The sequence below is a fragment of the Calypte anna genome, chromosome 1 (assembly GCF_003957555.1).
Source record: "Calypte anna isolate BGI_N300 chromosome 1, bCalAnn1_v1.p, whole genome shotgun sequence".
Taxonomy (NCBI): domain Eukaryota; kingdom Metazoa; phylum Chordata; class Aves; order Apodiformes; family Trochilidae; genus Calypte; species Calypte anna.
Genome location: NC_044244.1, coordinates 32,565,953 through 32,589,169, shown reverse-complemented (window position 1 = coordinate 32,589,169; position 23,217 = coordinate 32,565,953). Strand labels below are relative to the sequence as shown.

Sequence of the window (23,217 nt, the reverse complement as noted above, 5' to 3'; positions counted from 1 at the left end):
TGAGATCTTACCTATCAATTTTCTGAAGTCTGCTTTCTTGAAGTCCAGTGATTTTTATTTTCATGTTCTCTCTCCACCCTAAGAATCATGAATATTTAACTTCACTATCTTTCTTACACAAGTTGTCTGAAACCATCTGTTTTTTTCCTCACTTGCTGCTGATGTAGTCATTCCTGATCCCAGCAACAGGTTCCTAAAGAGTGTAACTTTGAGTGTCCTAGATTAGACAGCAGTCAGATACTTTGAAGATTACATAAATCCGAATATTACAACTCAGCTATGAAACAAAATTTGCATTTGATAAGTTATTAACATGTGATGCAACCTTCATGTGAGTGAAGTATTCTTATTTAGAAAGCATGTTTGTATGCTAGTGCTCAAGTCCCACCAAAGCTGTGTTTAAGGAACTCTTTCCTGAGACTTGAGATAAACTAAATACTGCACAGACCTTACTCAATAAATTGATTCAAAATTTGCAGCCAGGAACAACTATCCATATCCTGGTAGCCTTGTAATAAACGGAGTTACTTAGTAAGCTGCAGGAGTCAGTGAGTTCTCAAGCAGCTTACAACCCTAACTGAGCATTCTTACCTAAAGATGCTCGAGATCAAAATTCTGAATCTCACACGCATGTGCAAACCTGCCAGTCTCATAAAGAGCACCATATATTATCACACAATATTTTATCAATAAAACTGGAAACCAGATTTCTAATAATTCTAAAGCAACACAATTTCAATTCACTAAGCTGAAGGTGGAAGAAAAATATTGACTGGTACCAGACAAGCCACATTTTCATAGCTGACTCCTTCACAACACTATACACATGCTATGCACACATTTATGAGTGACAGTGTTTTGTGACACTCCCCTGGCCCTCTGAAATGTAACATGGAGAGCAATGACAGAATGAAAGATCAAAATAGAAGGACAGAAAATACACACAGCATTTTTTATTTTCTGAAATTTTTGCATTCCTGGAATCTAGGAGCATTTTTGTTAATCATAATTGAGAAGATTTTATAAAAGATGCCTGGCTACAAATGAAAGAGTATCAAGGTACAAATTTGAGGTGAACAACTAGTGAAAGACACAGACTGAGCTGTACAGAAACAGGTAAGAACAAAACATGCTTTTTTAGTATCCTGAACTTTTAAATTATAAAGTTCTGTAGAACACATTGATGACAAGCACTTGTGTTTGCAATGCACTGAGGAAAGGCAATAACCTCACTGAAAACACCTTGCCTGAACTGGTCAGGGCCAGCAATGAGAAGGCTGTGAAGAAGAAACAACTCAGCCTGGAAGAAAAAAAACATCTGCAGAATTCAATGATAAACTTCTGAAGTCTCACAGACATACTCCTACTTGCTTTTGTAAATAACAGTAACCATGCATTTCATGTGGCTTAATATCCAGTAACATTTCACAGCTCACCAATAAAACAGGTAGGGAAGCAGACATGTGAATAAAGGAACAAAACAGATATCCAGGAAGGTAAATTGCTCTGACAATAAGCAAGTAACTGTTCTAGCTTACTGCTAAGAGACTGACTTTTTATAAGAAGTTCCCAGCTTGAGGCACGTGACCTTTTTCTTAATCAAAAGTTATAATGTAAATAAGCATTAAGATTACATCCAGGCAATGGTGAAGGCATTGAGCCATACAAGCCTGCCCAAGTAATCCACAATCTCAGTGTGAACCTTCTAATCTGTAAGACCCTCACATCTTCTCATCGCATTCCCAATCAATGTCTTTTTTTGAAGTTGGGGAGGAGAATCAAAAAGGTGAAAATTGTGGTTACATTCAATAGCAATTAATGTTTATGTTCTAATTTCCTACTGACATATTTATATACAGTCAGCTGTACCCCTTTTCTAGCTGACTTCAGTGATGCAACGCAGACCCCAATCCTAAAAATGTCCATGTATTTTACTGCTCATGGCTAATTAACTCTACAGACTCGATAAGAACTTTGACATGGGTCTACCCAACAGGTAACATTAAATTAAATTCATTCAGGAACAAGATTTACCTTGCTAGAAACATGTAAGAATGAGAAATTTAAATAATTAAAAAGTGCTGTTTGCATCAAAGAATGGTTAGCAAAAAGCATAAATATAAAAAAGAACCTGATACTTCAATATGCAAAAATATTTAAGTGATGGACAAGAAGGCACAGTAAGGGGAATAAGTCTTATTCACAGGCAAAATTAGTCAATGAAGAACCTCTTTTCTACATTAATTAGCTTTGGATTGAGTTTTCAAACTGTTTATACAAAATACAAGGAAGCAGTTTGAATATGGTCAGCCTTGGTTTGCATGTCCAAGATATGCCTCAAATAACACAAAATCAATTTTGTAATTAATAGGAAAAGAAGGAAAGATAGCTCACTAGTAGTTTATTTCAGAACTTTTTGAAGATTAATGTCCATAGGTCATAAAGTATTCAAACTAAACTCTAGAGTTGGGAAAGACTTCTATGCCCCCGTTCCAAAATACAGATAAAACTGAGGATTTGCTTCATTGCACAGAATGTTTCTGTGTTACTACCGAAAAGCCAATTAGACACTAATTAGAAACAAACTCACCTAGTTTAGTCTGCACACCTCTTTCCAGAAATTCTGGCTAAGATAATACATTCTAAACCAAATTAATACCTTTCTTTCCTGTCCTACACTTTGCTTCTTTAATGATCTCAGAGACCTTGACTTATCACCCGCTAATTAGGAGAGCAGCTGCCAGGTTTTCACTTTCAGAGTACATCCAGTGTTGTTACCTGCGTGTGGGACTCAGTTCTGCATGACACCCAGGGAGCAATTCTGACAAAAATTGTGAAAAACCATTCCCACTAGACAATTAAGTTCCATGAAACCTTGGTCACAGTGATATGTGCAAGATCTTGAAGCCTCTTTTATATTTACTTGACTTTGAAACTGGAAGCTTTTAAAAAGGACCATAAAGGAGCCTTATGGGAGCAAGTTGTTGAGAGCTGTTCTTGCATAACATTATTCACACAGGGCATTTCTAACCCTAACCAGTTAATCACACCTTTAACTTGAAGCTCCTACATCTATTCTCATGTACCAATGTTCCCTTAGCCAGGAAAGTGTGATAAATATAACACCATTCCTTATGCATGATAATTATCCTTAATAGCTACAAAAGACTTTAAAACAAAAATCTGAAGGTAAGCTTTGAAATTCTGAAATCCACAGAAAGGCACCAGTCTCTCTCTCTCTCTTTTTTTTTTTTTTTTTAAGCATTTGGCCTTTGTGCTTTCACATGACAGGCTAAAAATATGTGACCATAGATTAAACATTATTGAAATAATAATTAATGACTTAATAATAGGAGTTTAAGTGCTAAGTCACAAACTTGAAAAACACCACTATTAAAAGTGTTTTGTTTCAATTGTGTTATTACATGAAAGTGAAACCAATTCACATTTACCTAATGACAATTTTCACTGCACTTCTAAATGAGTAACTACCTTCAAAAATACGCTTCTCGTGGTTTTGTATCAGACACAGTTTATAATTAAAAGATTAGAACAATTTGTTTGGGTTGAAAAGACATTACAAAACAGAGCACTTAAAATTACTCAACAAAATATTACAGCCAAGTATTTCAGATAGTTGAAATCACCTTTCTTGCATCATGACTAAAGACTGTCATACCTCCCAGGAAGGTCAAAAAGGGCTAACAAACCCCAAATACACAATTATTTTTTTTCTTAAAGGAAAGCTGCAACTACAAAAATGGATAGAGCTGAACAGAACAAACATCTTGAAACAAATATATTATGAAGTGAGGTATGGTAGTATTGAAGTGCTACAGTGGATTTCTGCATAATCAAACTTATTTCAGCTCAACTACTTTGAAGTTTGAGATCAGCAGACTACTGACTGCTTGCTGCAGCCTTCTGTCATATGACCCTTTCTTAGATGTCCCATGGCCACAGACAAGATACATTCAATTAAGCAAAACCAACATGATCAGATATGAATGAGCATATCTGGCAATTTAGAAGGCAAACTCTTAAGTAAAAATTCAAGCACACAACTTATTAATAATAAATAAATTTTCAAGCATTTAACATTATCAATACTTTTAAAAGAATTTAAATAATAAATGCAACTATTTTATACAGAACTGTACCATTTATTATACACACAAGTATATCAGTTCCCTTTGTTTACAAAGGCTGGTTACAGATATATGGAATGTTACAGTACCATCTTGCATAAAATTTTAGTACAATTTGTACTTCAGAAAAAGGGTGCAAAACACCAGCCTAATAAATCTGACTGAATTGAAATATTTTTAATTACATCATTAACACATACACAACAAGCTGTACATAAGCCCACTTTTCAATCACCACTTCAAGATACTGTAGCAAGTACATTAGATTATAAATGATTCCAACTATTCAGTTAAATTTATTAAAGGTTTGCACTGCTACTCATTCTGGAATCTTTGAGATATAGCCTGTATTCATGAATTGCTGAGCTCTTGTTAGTACAGTTAAAAGGCAGTCAGCACAGGTTGCCAAAGTACTAATCACAAGAGATTTCCTCAGAGAAACTCCACCTGGGAACAAACGTTTTTGAATACTCTTTTTCCTTCAAGAATTAAAAAAAGAAAGCCAACAAGTTTTATGGGGTCAAGACTCTCCATTCTGTACCTTGGATGCTGGTGGATGCATGAAGTCCTTAAAGGGAACCAGTGCCTCTTTAAGAGCAGAGCACACTTCCGAGGAGGAGCAGGTGATACATTCTACTAAAGTCGGGTACAAGGCAATAACTTGTGCCCACGTGTTAGCATCAACTGCAGTGAGGAAAAGAACAGATTGAATCTCTCATTACTGTCCAAAGTCTCACAATAAATTTCTTCATTACACAGACACTACAACATCTGTATGGGGCTCTCAGATATGATGCCAGCTTTTTGCAGGAGAGACATACTTTTTTTTTTCTTTTTTTTGGTAGCAGCTGGAAGCCAGATGTAGCACCATAAAATGGTGCTGCACACCTGTGTTTCTACATCTGAGTCATCCCCTGTGTTTTGATGAAGAACTGACAAGCTGAAGATACTACTTTTGATAAATCTGTAATACACATACATTTTCTTCCTGCTTTTCTCAGTTATTGACAGAAAGTTTAATTGAATGCACACTGCACTTTTGGAAGACCTAGAGTAGAAAGAGAGGGAAAGAAGACTACAAGTTTACCTATCTAACAGCCTTGTCCATGCTTTTAACTTGTACACCCCTTAAATGCAGAGCGCACCTATGTGAACGTGATCCATAGCAACCTATAGAGGTATCATGAGAAGAAAAAAGTACCTAGATGGGCTACATACAGTTTATAATTCTATTAAGATATTTTGTTTGTTTGTTTTTAGAAGCTCTATCTAAAAAGAGACACCACAGACTGAAGTTTTCTATTTTATTAAACATCTCTTAGCACCCTATAACTTTTAGGTATATAGAAAGATTTTCTGGTTTGTTTTTAATTTTGTTTTTGGTCTACCTGCCACCTACATATATACAGAATTACTAAATACTGAATCTTACAGATCACATTTTCTTTCAAATTTGTGGGAAAATTATTAGAGGAAAGAATAAATATGTCTTTTTGGTAGATGTTACCTTGTTCAGAACCACGTTGTTAAGCAATAACTTACCATTTTCAGGTTGGGTTTTTTTAAGTGAATCTATGAGAGTACTGACAGCTTTTAAAACAAATATGATTTCTGTTACTTGTTGCCTACAAAAGAACAAATGCAAACAGTCAGCTTCAAGTTTTTATCTCAAGAATCTTAAGTTTTCTATGAAACTTACACAACCTTAAATACATAATGGAAAAAGCTGCAATGAAACCTACCAAAGAAAGGATTTTTAGAGATTAAGGTTATAACTTTAGTTTCCCACCATCATTACTGTCATCTCAGCTAAAACAGCTTTAAATTTGATGCTGGAAACAGTAACAGCATACACATTTCAATCTGAAAATAGTCAAGTACATTATTAACTGCAACATGAAAATATTAAATGTCATCAGTCACAATCAAAACCTTCAAAAGTGAAACTTAAGTACTTAAGTTCTCATAGTAAAGAATTTCATGGTACTTCTGTCCATTTTTCTCCTTCAAGAATAATTACCTTGAATAATAATTCACAATATTGTTTGAATATTCTATCTTATTTTTCAGAAGTCTCTACCTTTCAATTCAGAAACTACACATAGTTCCATTGGGAATAAAGGGAAATCAGATTTCAGAAATACTATGCTACTTATTATGCTACAAGTATCAGAAACATTGGTTCAGTAACTGAAAATGTCACATTCCTATTGCACATGTAACAGCACTGAATACCACTATTACTATTTAAAGCTTTTTCAATAAAAAAATTGGTATCAAACTTTTCTTGGCAATGTCTTCCTCACAAAAATTTCCCTGATTTTAAATTCCACCTCCACCCTCACTATATTTTTAATGATTGGGTAATATTTTGAATGCAGCCTTGTTCTGCAGCCTTGAGGTCCTGGAGCAGGTCCAAAGGAGGGCAACCAGGCTGGTGAAGGGACTCCAGGACAAGTCCTTTGAGGAGAGGCTGAGGGAGCTGGGGGTGTTCAGCCTGGAGAAGAGGAGGCTCAGAGGAGACCTCATCACTCTCTACAAGTCCCTGGAAGGAGGTTGGAGCCAGGTGAGGGTTGGTCTCTTTTCCCAGGCAACTCTCAGTAAGACAAGAGGGCACGGTCTCAAGTTGTGCCAGGGGAGGTTTAGGTTGGATATTAGAAAGAACTTCTTTACCAAGAGGGTGATCAGGCATTGGAATGGGCTGCCCAGGGAAGTAGTGGATTCTCCATCCATGGAGATATTTAAAAAGAGACTGGATGTGGCACTCAGTGCCATGGTCTGGTAACTGCAGCAGTAGTGGATCAAGGGTTGGACTTGATCTCTGAGGTCCCTTCCAACCCAGCCAATTCTATGATTCTATGAATCTCATAAAGTACTGGTAATGCCTTGAATTTCCTAAAACCAATGTACATACCGTGGGAGAGGACATTTGCCACTCAATCTCTCATCTTCTATGTAGCGATGCAATACATCCTGTGACCTTTTCAAGAGCACAGAAAGTGCCATTCTAGAGATGTAGCCTTCCTGAGGAGTTGTGACTTTATTACTGAATGAAAACTGAAGCAGTGTTTCAAAACACACCTTTGAAAACTCCTCTCTCATTCGAATATCTATTTCAGCTTCTGTCAAAGTAAAACATCAGATTTAATTGTGCAGTGTGTATGCCAATACAGTAAATGTAGCATTTCAGCTTATTATATTTTGCAAGAAGGCTATCACTCCTCTAGTATTAAAAAATATTAACAATGATTGAAAGAAATAATAAGAATGCATTCTAAGAAAAGGCAATTGTGCAATACCCGTAATAGTTTCAGAAATAAAAAATGCAACACATTCAGTTATTTGTAACCTACCTGACATTGCTTTAATAATGAAACACAGTAGATAAATTTTAAAAATGCCAGCAACCCCAGTTCCACACCGTAAATACTTAGTACTTTACAATCAAAATATTTTTTTCTCAGTAATGGCCTATATCCAATTTTTTTCATATTTCAAAAAACCTAGAGATGTTTTTTCTTAAAGGCAGAGGAGGTATTTGGTTAGGTACACCATACAGTTATGATAATTTTATTTTTTAAGAACAGGATATTATGTCTGTCTTTCAACTGTCTGAAATTATTGTTAGAACTATTTCAGCTGGCACAATGCAAAACAAACTATGTACATGGCATAAAGTAACATAAATATAATATTATATATGATATTAACCGAAGAGTAGAAAAATAATTCTGAAAAAAATGCAAGGAATGCTTGGCAACTTCCATGAAATATAGTTTATAAAAACTGGATATCAAACAGTCTGTACTGAATACATGCCATGGAACAAAAAGTCTTTGCTAGAGTAAGTACTCTCAACATTTTTATTACTTTCTAGTAGATTTAAACACTGTATCTTTTGTCATTCAGGTACCATACCTGTAAAGGAGGATGACTGAGAATGTATTGAGCCTTTGTTGAGCATGGTCATTATCTGACCAACAAATTCCTTAGGAATAAAATTAGCATATGGCAGTATCTCTGTGCTGATTAGCTGCACCACCTGAAATAAATATATTTTTATTGTTTTTCTGAATATTAAATGTTGGAATTCTAGTATTAAGAAGACAAACATTAAACAAGAGACATGCCTAATGAAAATGCACAAAACCTTCCAATGATAGCTTTTAAAATTTGCAGATGCATCCAAAAATTGTGGTCTTGCATGAAACTTGAAATAACCAACTTTTTTCCACCACTATCGTCAGTTTCTGAAGTAGTTACCACTCCGATTTTCACTGACATTTCAAGTATATTATTCAAATTGAATTTATGGTTTTGAAAAGAGAAGATCTAACATTAGAAATCTCCCTCTTCCTCCACTCAATTCAATAGCCTCACTATGACATTAAGACACAGATCACATGCTTACAATGTGACATCTGCAAAGTAGAACAAGTGAGCTAATTATCTAAACGAGCTTAAGGCAATGCACATGAACTGAAATGCTTCTAGCAACCCATTCAGGAACAAAGTGGGTTTAGATCTCCAGAAGTGCATTAGATTTCAGAGTTCTGCTCACTGCAGACAGAACTGCTCCTGCTTTTCACCCAGAAATCTTTGTTCAGAGCTGCCACTCTGGAGAGATGGCAGGCCATCAAACCCACATATATTTCCATGTTTTCTCTGCAGCTCCTTTTCCTTTTTATCCCTAAATCCCTGACCTGCTGCATAGCTTTGTCCTGGAGTGAAAGGCAACTGGGCCTCTTCATTCCAAGCATCAACATCTCTTACTTATTTTTTGGCCTTATTTATCCAACCAAACACAGTCTCTTTTACAGTTACAGTGGTCCCTGTACTACATAAGGAAGACATCATTTCATCATTTACACACAAGCTTTTCAATACTGAGAACACATCTGGAGGGCAACAACATCATTGCTGACTGAACACCCCCACCTCAACACAGAAAGGACTCCAGGCTTAATTGTCAGCTTCCTCCAGGGTTTACAATTACCCAGGTAATTGTTTGGCAAAAACATTGTAAGAAACAATTAGAGCACAGGTCAGGAGGCAGAATCACAGCTGGTTTATCCACTCTATGCTGATTTGAACCTCAGTGGACAAGAATTAGTTTTTGGCATGTTGCTTGTTACTTCTTGAATAACTCTGAAGCAGTCAAATTCGGAGCCTTTGACTTTCCTGTCTTGTTTTCAGTATCACAGAAAAAATAAGAAATGGGTAACCTTTGAAAAAGAATTATTTCAGACCCAAATGCAATCTCTGAATGTCACTATCTTGTTATGTTCAACAGCGTATTTGTTATAGTCTCCTTACCTCAACATCAATACTCTCATTCTTCTGAAATTCTTGAATTGAGAGATTATCAGGAGGTGTACTAAAAAGAAGCATACTACATTATACTTTTAAATTCACAACATGTGTTAAGAAGGTAAGTATGGGAAAATGCATTACATTTAAAGTTATTAGGTGCATCAGGTTGGTACTAGTATATGACACTTATTAACATTTTAGAATAAAATCTTCTGGATAATGATGGTAAAAATGATTCAAAGGGAAAAAAGCAGTAAAACACTAAAATTGAAGAGTTACAACTTATGGACCTGATTAAGGAATCACATCACCAACACCATTTTTCATATGCATCTCAAAGCTATCTCCTGTCTTATATGTGCAAAAGTCACAATATCTGGTTAGAGGACTCTGTGAAGGTATCATGATGGGATCACAGTTTGTTACACTTTAGACTTTGCAAGGTAAGAGACTTGATATTCAACTGTGCACCTGTAAATTACTTAATTTTAAAAAAATTTACATTTTCTTTTGCATTAATGAAACACATTTTTTAAATTAATGTGATATTATTTTGTCTTTTCCCTGATAACTGAAATTGTATTTGCTTTCTTTTTTGTTTTATGAAGAGTCAAACCCATTTTACAAACAATAAAGAAATTCAGAACTTTCTGCAGTTGTATATAAAAACTAACTTACAGATGATATGTCCAGAAGTGATTGAACCCTGAAAATTACCCAATACTTTACAAGATCCTACATTACCCTGCTTGTAAATTTGGAAACCTTGTACCATTTGACTGAAAATTTTATGTCAACCATCAGTCATGCAGTTTTCTCTGGAGGTTTCACTCATTTATTGAGTCATTCCTTGTACTAACTAGGCTATCCAACCAGTGAATTCATATTCCTTTCCTTTGCTGTCTTTTGCTTCTGCTGAGTTACTGGGCCAAGTTCCTCATCAGGACAGAAAGAGTAAAGGCCTCTTATTTAGACAGCAACCACTTCACCCGATGTGTCTGCATCAGTGTTTAGTTTGTTTCAGATATGGGCATTTCAAGTTAAGACTTTTAGACATCCTGTTTTTAACCTTGGTTGGAGAACTGCAGTGCACTTTATTTTCAGTGAAACTAAACTACATTCCAAGCTCTCATAGATGACTGCATTACAGGAAGGCAGACCAGAGCTATCCTGAAACAGAACATCTCAAGTGAGCACTCTGTAGGTGCTGGGACCTCAGGTTCTGCTTCACAGATTTGCTTCTACTGCGCTTAAGAAAAAAAAAAAAAAACCAACATGAAAGAAGATACATCACACAATAGATTAGCTCTGCCATACCTCGCTTATAATCTCATAATCATAGGATTGCCAGCCAAAATCTACAAATTCAACATAAAATTAGCAAAATTAAATTATAAAAAGAAAATTCAATTGTGAGCCAATGACAAGAACTTTCTGAGCTACAAAAATTGGGAAGCTGAAGTAGCATATAATGAAAATATCACTATGTGGTCACCTTGTACTCTTCCTTTAGGTAATCCACTAATCCAACAGAAACAGCAGATAGTTCTAGGTACGTGTCTGTTCTAACCTAGTTTACACTGTTACTGATTCTTCTGACATAGCACAGGAGTTGGAATTCTCATGCCTATGTCCCTCTGAAATTTAAAGCCAGCTGCAAAACCCACTGGACTGCAGGTTCAGTTTCTCCATAATATCCAACCTGCACTGAAGGTAACATGCTACCAGAATGAATGGAATAACCAGTAGCATTAAAAAAAATCAAGACACAAAGCACTAATATACAAGGTCGATAGAATTTCATACATTACATTACCTTGTTTTCCCATAATTTTACTTTTTTGCCTTTTTAAAATAACTATATAAACATCCTTAAGCTAAAGAACAGTTTGGAAATCTGACCACTTGAATGGAATGGCTGGAAATACTGGAATCAGGATTGCCTGGGGTACTTCACCTTCCTGCTATTGTCTATGCTTGTGTGTTGCAATGCATCTTTAATTAGACACTATTTTCTTCCTTTTATTTTTTTTTTTCCTCCAGAGAAGCCATCTGATTAAATACACAGGATGATCAGTGCTGAGAAGGAAGGAAAATGATAGGGTCAACCTGCCACAACATTCCCTGCCTAATTTATGGCAGAGCAGGCAGATGCAAGGAAAAGAGAGCTCTGGATGAACAAAGAACCAAGCTGTTCTGTAAGCAGAGGAATCAATACAGTATCGTAGTGACGAGCAGACTGGCATCCTTTGGCTTCTTTCCAAACTCCCTCCCCAGCCCCCAGCTTTTCCTCCAGACCACGTCCCTCCCCAGGAAACAACAGGCACGGGGTGGGTAGCTCAGAACTAAGCACCACGTCCTCGCTGGCTCGGCAGCTGCCAAACGTCCGACTGTGGACCTGTGCCAGCCTTGTGCTCATCAGGGTACTCCTCTGGGCATGTCTTGGCCATTCCACTGCCAGTTTTCATGAAAGGTTTAAGAATTTTGCAGGCTTCTAAATCTCAAACTGGATCAGTTTAGGTAGCAGGTTTGGTGTCCCCCCTCTACCCATGCTCCTATATGATGCTGACCAAGTCAAGTAAAATTTTTCCAAGTAAAGCTTTTCCCCCCCCCGATCTTCTGAGTGCTTACCATGAGACACCTGAAGTTCAGTCTGCACACCTACAGCAAATTTTCAGTTTTGACAATTACTACAGCAGGTACCAACATACATTTATTTTTCAAGCATGAATCTTCCCTTCCTCAAATGGATTTTATATAGAATCACAGAATATCTCAAGTTAGAAGGGACCCATAAGGATCATCAAGTTTAACTCCCTGCTTCTCACAGGAACTACCTAAAACACCTGTAACCCTCACAGTTCTCAGCTGGCATTGTAACACCATGAAAAGATTGCATTGTTCTATCCTGTTTCATAAAAAGGCCAAGAACTTAGTGTAATGGCCCTGAGCTGACTCGTAGGCCTTAACTGCCTGACTTTAGATAGGTAACTTCACTGTTGTCTCTGAAACACTCCAGTGTTACATGCATGAGTAGAAAAAACCCAAAGAAGGATAAATGAAACACTGTCGTTATTACTGGTTTGTTTTAGGCAGTCAGGAGTTTTGGAGTTAAATGTTGAAAACAAATAAAATAAAATTTTAAGTTGTTGTTCAGTCAGTACCTTTTGTAACATAAAGGAGGTAACTATATAAATCCTAAAATAGTAATGTAACCTTTTATGATGCACACAAATGCAGGTCATGTTGAAATCCATGGGCAGCTTTCATTCTGACACTTCCTAATTTATGACTGACTGCTTTTCTGAGCAGAGCTTTACTTCGAAGAGGTGTTAAGATCTTTCTGTCCAGTCATCCATATCTGCTACCTGCTACACAGGATGCTACACACTTGTCCCACGTAAAGAGATCTTCATAATTAAGGTGTCTATATAAAGCATCTTTCTAAGGGCCAAAAGCTTGACTAGTCTGATGCAGTAAAGCCAAACTGTACCGAAGGGTCAAGAGACAGAGAAGATAAGAGGTAGAGCAAAGCAGACTGTTGCTGTGTGCAAGATTTCCTAGGTACAGAGCTCCCAGCTGCTGCCAGTGTCTAGGGAGGGCTTTAGAGACCAGCAACAAAGAGCTAACAGCCATCCAGAGTCCTGCTGGGCACAGCAGCACTCTCCTCTCAAGCATCATTGTGGAGAGTTCTGATTTAATTCCCTCATGTGGGCACAGACTTCTGCTCTAGTAAATTATATTATACATGTTTTTTGAATTTTATTTTATATAATGGATTGACATGCTTCCATGAATGCCTCTGGGAAAGAAGGATGTTGTGAAATAATAGAGACCACGCTCTTACTAGAAGAAAATTTTGTGTAAACTAAGTTACACAAAATTTATTAATTTTTAAATTAATTTTAAATTTTTTAATTTTAAAATGTTGTTTTCACTTTGAATAAAAATCAAGATTATTGAGCTTCCTCAGCTATAGCTTGCTTTAAAAACAAAACAAAAAAAAAAACAAAAACAAACAAACAAAACCCAAAAAAATCCAAAACCAAAGAAGGAAAGGTGAAGCTAACTGCTTGGAAGCTGTTAATTCTGTATGACATTAACATTTTCCTTTTTCATTTACCTGAGCTCTTTTGGCTATATTTGAAATTTCTTGATGTACCAAGCTGCAGAGACCATTTCTGCTGTGCTCTGTACTATTTAAACATCAATGAATATCTTCTCTCAGGCCCACAGCTGCCTTGAAAACCTGTTGCTGTCCAAGAGAAAGAGGCAAGACCATGCAGAGGAGGTTCTCTATTTTAAATACAGAGATTTTCAGAGCTTTCTTTTTAGAGTTCTAACCACAGTGACCTCTTGCAATGCCAACTCTGTTTCACTGGTGCAAGCAGTACTACATTATCCCCACACATGGTTTCTAGGACCACAGTGATTAGAATAATTATAAGACAGATTAGAGAAATGTTTAAAATGTTGATCAAAGATGCAGAACGTCAGCGAACAAGAGTTATCTTTCTACTCTATTCTCAGCCAGGTAGTGTTGGAGAATATGCATACAAAAATGAAAGAATATGCACTAGGATATTTTAATGAACAAAGCTAAAGGGAATTGCAGAATGATAGGACTTGGAAGGGACTTTTGGAGGTCATCTAGTTCAACCCGGCTGCAAAAGCACATTCACCTAAAGCAGGCTGCACAGCATCACATCCAGGCAGGTTTGGAATATCACCAGAGAAGACACCACAACATCCCTCCCTGGGCAGCTTGTTCCAGCGTTCCCTCACCCTCAGAGTAAATAAGTTTTTCCTCATGTTCAGGTGGAACTTCCTATGTTCAAGTTTGTGCCCATTACCTCTTGTTCTGTCACTGGGCACCACTGGGAAGAGTCTGGCCCCATCCACTTGACACTCACCCTCTAATTATTTATAAGCATCGGTAAGATCCCCTCTCAGTCTTCTCTATGCTAAACAGACTCAGGTCTCTCAGCCTTTCCTCATAAAAGATGCTCCTGTCCCCAGATCAACTTCATAGCACTCCAGACTCTCCAGTAGTTTCTTGTCTTTCTTGTACTGAGGAGCCCAGAACCAGACAGAGTATTTCAGATGTGGTCTCACTAGGGCAGGGTAGAGGGGGAAAATAACCTTCCCTTGACCTACTGACCACACTCTTCCCACTTCACCCCAGGACACCACTTCTGGCCTTCTTGGCCACAGGGCACATTGTTGGCTTAGTTAACTTGTCTGCTAGGACTTCCAGGTCATTCTCCACAGAGCTGCTTCCTAGCATGTTAATTCCTCACCTGTACTGGTGCATGGGGTTATTCCTCCTCACGTGCAGGACCCTACACTTGTCTTTGTTGAACTTCATTAGGTTCCTCTCCACACAGCTCTCCAGGTTGTCCAGGTCCCACTGACTGGCAGCTCAGCCTTCTGGGCTGTCAGCATCAGTACCAACTTGCTGTGGGTACACTCTGTCCCTTCATCCAGATCACTGTTGAACAAGACAGGACCCAGTACTAGTCTCTGGGGAATCTCTGATTTCCAAATTCTTCCTGCTCCTGAACCTTTTCAGTCTATGCTGGTCTTCAGCAGCACAGCCTGATCTGCACACTTCTGCACCTGACTTAATAAACCCTCTGTCCTGCGTGGCATATTTAGAAGTTGGAAAGCCATCAGGGATGGCTGACTAACAGTGGCAGTAAGCCAGAGTTATGGTCAGCAGGGTCACTAAACCCAAGTTTACTAGTCACTGATCTATAACTAAGAGATCACAGGGCACTCACATCTTCTCATCTGTGGCTTGGTTAATTGATGTTGGTGATACAGACAAAAATCCAAGTATTACCAAAAGTTGGAAAAATACACAATTCATTGTTAATAGAACTGTATCAGGGAACACACTGGAAAACAGCTTTGATACCACCTAGCTGGCCTAAAATAAAGGATCAACATGGACAGTTGGAAGGGACAGTACATTCCCATTGCCTTCTCTGATTTACCTGTAGCCTGACACACACCCCAACTTAGTGATAAGTTTTAGATGTTAGTTTCAAAACACTGCTATGATTAACATACATTTTCTATTAGAACTATAACAAAGAAAAATAAAAGAATGCAGTAAATCTGAAAATTCTGAATTCAATTTCACTAGAAATGGAACAACTACAAATATAAGAGACTGAGTATATTGCAATTACAATAATCTAAAAGACACAATTTAGAAAATTCTAACACGAAAGGGACAGGTTTGTCAAGTCTTGTTTCACAGCATCTTGCACAGATGTGCAGAAGGACTTAACCAAAGGAAATGAGAAGAGAATTACCTCGATGTGGAGAACTTCCACACCTATCTCTAGAGCCCTCCCTGCATCTCAATGAGAGGCAGACTTCAGGAGCATAGTGGGGAGGAGGAAGAGGATGAAGAAGAAATTACTTCTGCTACTAATTCTCCTGACTACTGGCATGAGGCAGATGTATTCCCTACTTAGCTTTAGCTTTTTTTAGGACCACAAGGCTCAGACTGATAGAGGGAACAGAAAAGCTATTTTTCCTAAAGCTACTAACAGACAGAGCTCTAACTGTAAGAGAATCATGCACTTGGCAACACAAGCTGCTATTCAGAAAAAAGATGGACATCAGGGAAAAAAAAAAACCAAAACCAAGACCAAACCAGATGTTCAATATCCATACAATGTATAGCTATATAAGCAAAAATAATCTGCTCATGACAAGCTAGGAAAGAGTAATGCTAATGGCTATTAATTAAAATAACAGGAGAAATTATCCTGTTGTAGCCATATGGTTCTATAAGCCACCAGCCTATTTTTAATATTTTACTTTTTTTTTTTTTTTTAACCTTAAAAGCTTGGAAGTGAGAGAACAGAAAAGTTTCATAGAACTTTTCTGAGAATATCTTTAATTCTGATGAAAATGTTGATCCCTGAAAAACATTTTGTGGGTAAAATTACAGAATGCATTCTGATCTCTAAACAGGCAATACCAGACTTTAGTGAAGACAGACAAGTTCTAAGGCATCATAAATATTCACAGAAGCACTATTTTTCCTTTACCTCCAGGGTAAAGGAAATGCCCAAGTATGACAGCTGGCAAAAGCTATTAAAATGAATGGCAACAGCAATTCTTTCTTGCAAGCAAGATGTTTCTAAGGTTGAAACAACTTTTCATGAAAGTATAAATCACTCACTGTAAATTAAGAGAAAAAAGACAACATATTTGCCCAAAAAGGTCATTCAGATGATAGTGGATTATCATGAATTACACTGAAGATCTGTGATAATCTTCCTGCCCTGGATTTAGGAATGATTAATACTCAAAAACTGTAGCTGTGTCAGTTTGGGTCATCTGAAAACATGCAATATGGTTATGTTTAATCTGTCTGTAGATATTTAGGAATAATTCACTTACAGCAAATATAACTCTGTATTCCCTAAGTAACTTCTAAATTAAAATAAATTCTACTACAATAACCTGAAAAAATCTTCATTTTCATCTTCTAAACCCAACAATGATACTGATTATGGGGTGTGAGCTGATCTGGACTGCCTGTCTCAGAATGGAAGCAGGACTACTAACTGCATCTGAAAACAAAGCCAAACAAAATGCTGCAAAAAGTGTTTTAAATTAAAAAACCAGCAAAGCATCAAACTAAAAACTTCAGTCATTAAAGTGTTTTGTATGTAGTGTTGCTGAGCTATTTTATTTTCATGTTCTCCTATTTAAAAATATTTCTTTGGAGTAAATGCAAAACCAAAAGAAAGTCTTTTCATTCAATTGTCATGTAAACCTATTGATGAAATTCCAAATGTGTTCATTATTAAACAACTAATGGATGTCTCTAAAATTAAGTTTCACTGGTATCTATTTGGTGTAGATTTGGGGCAAGCTGCTATTTATTCATCATTAGCAAATGCAGCTGCATTTGGTGGCTGATTTTTGTGTTTGAAAGCTGTACACACACACACACACAAACAGATTAGTGTTAGGTATAGAAGAACCCTACTGTTTTCTGTTAAAAAGCAAGAGTAATTTGTTGCTGAAATAGCATACACAGAGAAAATCAGGGAATTAAATTCTTCATATTCCATATTCTCTATTAATCTGAGACACTACTAGACAAGCAATCTTCTATAATGCCTGATCTTCCTTCCAGTAAAAGGTTTCCTTTATGCCTAACCTAGGTAACCTTTGCTGTACTGAAATCCATATTTAATCGTTCTCAAGAGACAATGAAAAAATCTTCTCTGGAGCAACCTTTTACCATATTCTGAGGACCTACCATGTCTTCCTAATTATATATTATTTTGATTGAACAAACTAATAGCTGTCTAAGCCTTTGAAAATTGTTTTTTTCACAGTGTTCCATTACTGAGATACAATGCATATATATTGAGAGATATTGAGAGATAATGCATATACTTGCCTTTCTATCTAGTGATCAGCTTGACTATTTAGCTATACTTTTCACAAAGTATTATAAATAAAGTGTGGTGAACTATTAAGATGCATTCAATTTATCTTAGGTAGAAACAAATGCAAGGTAACTACAGGCTTCTAAGTGAACAGCAATGTAAGAAATAATTTTCCAAAAGTCATAGTAAGTGAAATATTTCAAGATAGAACTCAAGAGAAATATATATAGTTAATGGTGTTCGCTTTAACTAAAATAAATAATTAAATGTTATTTTTGCAATTCTGTTAAAAAAAAAAAAAAGAAAGAAAAAAAAAGAAAAAGAAAAATTTTGAGTACACATCGGTAATTCTTTTTTAAAATCTATAGAAAATGTCCTTGGGAGTCCATATGGAATTCCTTGGCCTGGTCATAAAGGCTATGCTTTGTATTCAGATGTCATTTGGGCTCTTTCTTGCTGATGTTTCACCTTTTTAATTAAGTTTTTCTACTACTTTCTAAACTTGCTTTTCTGAAGTATACAGATAGCAAATACCTCTAAATATAAGGACAATTTTACTGAACTTTACTAACCATTTACTAAACTTACAAATATTTTATAGGGTTTTGTCTTGTTTTGATTTTTTGTTGCTTTTAATTGTATTTACCTTTTGGTGAATAAAAAGTCCTCAAAAGTATTTGCTAGCTCTGGCCACATGCTGTCAAATTTTCCAGAAGATGCATGTTGCCTTGCAACAGGGAGTCCAATAGACAGAACTTTGAGAAGAGAGGAAACAGCAAGCTTCCATGTGCTTTCAGAAGGACAGGAATATTTCAGACTAAGAGGTATTCTTAGTGTCTGCAAAACAAAAGTCAAACCAAACTTTTTCCTAATCTGCAGAAGCCGAACAGTATACATAAACCACAAAGTTTAAAAGGAAAATGAGCTACTGAAATTGTAAGATAAAGGCTGCAATACAATACAAATGTAGAGCAGATGACAACACAGCATATTTAACATTTTTTAAATAGAAAGACTCACAATTTTAAGTATAAGCTTATTACATTCAGAGCACATGCAGGACAAACTTTCACCTTAATAATGTTCTGAAGCACTTTCTCTGTTACCACAGCTTTATGGCAAGCTGTCTTTTGGTATAAGTCCACAACAACTTCCAATGATCTCTCAGCAAATGGTACGTAATTCAACGCTACCCATTCCGCCTAGGAAAACAAATTTGTGAATTACTGAACTACAAGTGAAAATTATATTAATTAAGGAACAGAAAATGTATGTTTCGCATTGAACTCTCAGTTTAATGCATGCAAGGTTTGCTAAGAATATGGTCCAAGCAACAAAACTGCAAATACAACGTAGTCCGACTATGAAAATGTACTCTACATTGAAGTAAAGTACATTTAAGTAGGAGAAATGTTGCAGTCTAGGCAAGACAACTACTTTAGGACAATCTTTAAGGAAATTTAACTCACCGGTGCAAATAGTTGTATCTAGTGTGATTCCATTGTGTTGCAGGACAAACAGAATAAGAAGAATTAATACATACATAATTGTTACCTCTTTGATTACAGTGAATCAGATGCTCATGCTCATTGAACAGCAGAGTACACAGATAAAGAGATTTATTGAGTACGTCCCATTTCTCTACAGCACGTGCAATTAAAAAATTTGCAGCTTGAAGGAATTTTCTCCATTTAAAATAATCGTGTTTTTTATTAAATTTGGTATCACATGTAGGGCAAGTTATTTCAGGTTAATTCACTGGACAAAGTCAGACACATTCACCATGTCTGGCATCCAGGCAAGACCTGTTCTATGAGAAGGAATACAAAGTATAGAAGCAAAGGAGAATTTGAAGGGAGTAAACAAAGATAAAAACATGTAAAAAGGTACTAATGAATTAACTTATTACTCAACATGCACAGCAAAGTTTCTCTGGACAGAATAAACTAGTCTTGCTCAACAACCTATATCTGAAGCTGAACTGGGTTCACCAGCCAAGTCAAACAAGCAAGATTTGTAATTAATTTACCTGATTATATTTTGCATTTGCAATGTGCTTTGTTTCCAGCTGCCCGTACTGTGGAGGCTTGCAGGAAAACTCTACAAAGGCCAACAGCTGGTCGAAGATTGCAGGATACATTATCTGCATACTCTCTGAGCCCATACATATAGCCTATACAAAAAGAAAAAAATGCAAAAGCTTAATATATCTCTTGAGCTTCCACATTCAAACATCTGCACCAGTACAAAGAACTTCTAATGAAAAATTCTCATACAAGACTATACAAGAGTCATTCTGTATAAAAGACAGTTATTTTTCTTAAGGAAAATTACTGTTTTTATTTTATTAAAGTAAACTAAATGGCAAGATATCCAGGCATATATGGTTTAGTAAATATACCTCTCTCATTTAATTAAATAAAACCAATTTCTTTACAAACACTGCTCGGGCATGACAGCAAAATATAACTCCTCTAGAAGTCCTGCCTGTTGATCCTAGCCACAGCTTCTTTATGTTCTCCTTCATGGAACATTTAGATCTCAGAAGTAATTCGATACAAGATTTGTCCCAAGTAGTTAAGATGGTGTCTTCCAGAATACAACATAGATAAACATTATATGATTTTGGTACAGCTGAAACTCATGATCGTGCTTTAAAATTGAAAACATTTTAGGAAGGGTGTACTTAGAAGATGTCAATGAAATACCATGTTGTCATAGACTAATGATTTCCTGTTGCAATATAAATCCTGAGGCAATCTTAGGCCTTTTCTTTCCAAAGCCAGATACAATGATTTTATGAAGCTTCTCCAATTATTTTCTGTCATTTTAAATGTCTTGCTTTTCCTCCCAAAGTCTCTCCTCTCAAAGCTTCAAGAAACAGCCTGTTTATTGCTCCACAAAAAGACCTTGGGCTTTTCCTGTCATTTTTCTCTGTGGAGGAAGCAAACCCCTTTTCCATTAAGCACAGACAACCCGTGCTGAGCTGTGGCTGAACTCACTCCAGGTGCCAACAGCTCTGAAGCTCTTTGAATGCAGCCTCCACACTGGGGCTGTGTCACAAGATTTGGAAGTTTTTGGGCTAGCAAATATCCTGAGCTTCCAGCCATGAGAGGGAGCAAGCCAACAGGGGCCACAGGCACCGTCATCATTAGATAACCCCAAGCCCTAGATGTACCTCCTGGCAATCTACAACCTGCAGCAGAGCAATCCATGAATCATCAATAACCTTTATCATTTCCTCAGCTTCCTGCGATTAAAAATCATACAGAATCACAGAAAGTTAGGGATTGGAAGGGATCTCCAGAGATCACAGAGTCCAACCCCTCTGCCAGAGCAGGGTCACCTACAGGAGGTCACATAGGAACACATCCAGGTGGGTTTTGAATGTCTTCAAGGAAGGAGACTTCACAACTTCCCTGGGCAGCCTGATGCAGGGCTCTGTCACCCTCACAATGGATAAATTAAGCTTTTTCTTGTATATACACAGAACCTCCTATGGTCAAGTTTGTATAGCACATCTAATACTCTAAAAGCTTATTCAGTATTGTGAATACAGTGCAGCACTCCTAAAAAGCCATACTTCTTTTCTGGTGCTCAAGTTCAAGACTGTACTGAGCTGTGAAAAAGCTTTGAGAGTACTCACCCCTGTGTGTGAGAGACCAAAGGGTTAATTGCTGATCAAAACTTATTCATCACCATGTAAACAATTTCAACTCACATGCTGCTAAAGTCACTGCACTAAATTTTAACTGGTTAATGCAAGATTACAAAGAGAGCACCCACAACCACCTGGATAACTTTTCCACAGATGCAACATACTTGCACAGATGCAACTTACATTACTTTATAGACTCTTAACATCTATAATGGTAAGACTTAATACATTAGTGATTCACTCCACAATAGATTTTGTATTACTGTTATTGTTACTATTATTGTTATTATAACTAGCTTCAGGATCAGTGGAAAAGAGTTTCAGATGCTACTTTTTCTGTACTGGTGAACAAAAGCAATAACTACTTCCTATTTGAAGCTTGTGCATGAGTAGCTTCTTATTCCTCATATTTATGAAACATTTAAGATTTTTATTTTAGAAATAGAAGCATTTTCTATCCAGTCTGCTTGGGTATTTCCAGCTCTAAAAATTCTTCATATAATGTTAAAAAAGGGGAGGATTAGGTCACCTATTTTTGAAAATTCACCTAACTAGAAACTGCTTTTATACCAATGGTATTCTATGGAAGTGTACAAAACACTCAAAAATAGCCTAGCAAAGTGGTGAAGGATGTAGAAGGATGCCCAAAGTATATTTAAGAGCTGCTTATATAACAGAGTAGTATTCCCTGCATTAAGTGTGCTTATTTACATACTTAAGAGACACATTTAAGTCAAAAAGTAACTGTCAGGCAACAACAACACACAAACTCTAAAATAAAATACTCTGCAGTATGTCATGTGTTGTGACACACTACTTTAGTGAGAGAAATTCATGCTTTAAAGCACTCTGGTACTAACCTTCACATTTTTAATAGTTCAGATTTATCTAACAACTCCCAGCACCAGTGTTGTCACAAACTTCTGGGTTTTTTCACAGCTCCCCATAGCTAATCCTCTATCATCTCTGCCAGAGTACATAAATTCAGCCTTGACTTTACCACACTCATAGCTCAAGAGGATTGTCCCCATACTGCCTGCTGAGGCAGAATTAAACTTTATCTTATGCTCAAGTATCTGTGCTCCTCTGCCTGATGAGCCAGCTGGCTCACTGCAGACTTGACCCAGAGTCAGGGTAGGGAGGCACTGGAAATAATCAAAGAATTTGGGCTTGAGTACTAACTTTAGCTGAGCTACAGTGATGATACAGGCACTTAAGGCTGCAGCAAAGACTAGAAAACAAGTTCTACAGAGGAATAAAAAGAAAACTAAGATCAAAACAAAGGGTATAAAATGGACACAAAACACAGAAATCTGAAAGGAGAACCAAGGTTCCCTTCCAGTCCTATGTTCTTGAGTTGCAGTGTCCTCTGCTAGTGTAATCACATCATAAAATCTTTTATTAAAACAGGCAGGGGCTCAGTCTTAAAATCTCCAAGGTTTTTTCATGGTATTTGAATTACAAAGTTGTTCCAGAACTTCTTAGAAAATCAGAACTAATCCAAAATCTTCCTGTATCAGCAAATAACAAACTGAATCTAATCCAGTAGTACAAACACACAAGAAGCATTTTGTTTAAAACGAGGTGGCAAGTATTTACATATTCTTTAACTGCTCCACTAGGTTCTGTGTGTACTCCTAAGAGTATCAATTAATTTCAGCAGAGGAAG

At 36.7% G+C, this 23,217-nt stretch overlaps 1 protein-coding gene across 2 annotated transcripts in view; it reads right to left on the bottom strand.

Annotated features, from left to right (window-relative positions):
- Positions 1-23,217, bottom strand: part of MON2 (MON2 homolog, regulator of endosome-to-Golgi trafficking) — a 70,098-nt gene continuing 46,881 nt past the window's right edge. Inside the window, exons 27-35 of one of the 2 annotated variants that reach the window (XM_030445767.1) lie at positions 19,920-20,063; positions 18,964-19,092; positions 18,537-18,727; positions 9,465-9,525; positions 8,067-8,190; positions 7,063-7,270; positions 5,691-5,773; positions 4,690-4,832; positions 1-78 (exon numbers count right to left, since the gene is read on the bottom strand). In XM_030445767.1, coding sequence (XP_030301627.1) covers positions 61-78; positions 4,690-4,832; positions 5,691-5,773; positions 7,063-7,270; positions 8,067-8,190; positions 9,465-9,525; positions 18,537-18,727; positions 18,964-19,092; positions 19,920-20,063 — 1,101 coding nt within the window. In that variant the 3' untranslated portion in view covers positions 1-60. Of the gene's footprint in view, positions 79-3,460; positions 4,833-5,690; positions 5,774-7,062; positions 7,271-8,066; positions 8,191-9,464; positions 9,526-18,536; positions 18,728-18,963; positions 19,093-19,919; positions 20,064-23,217 lie in introns of those variants that run through there. The other variant, XM_030445761.1, reaches the window with a different exon arrangement.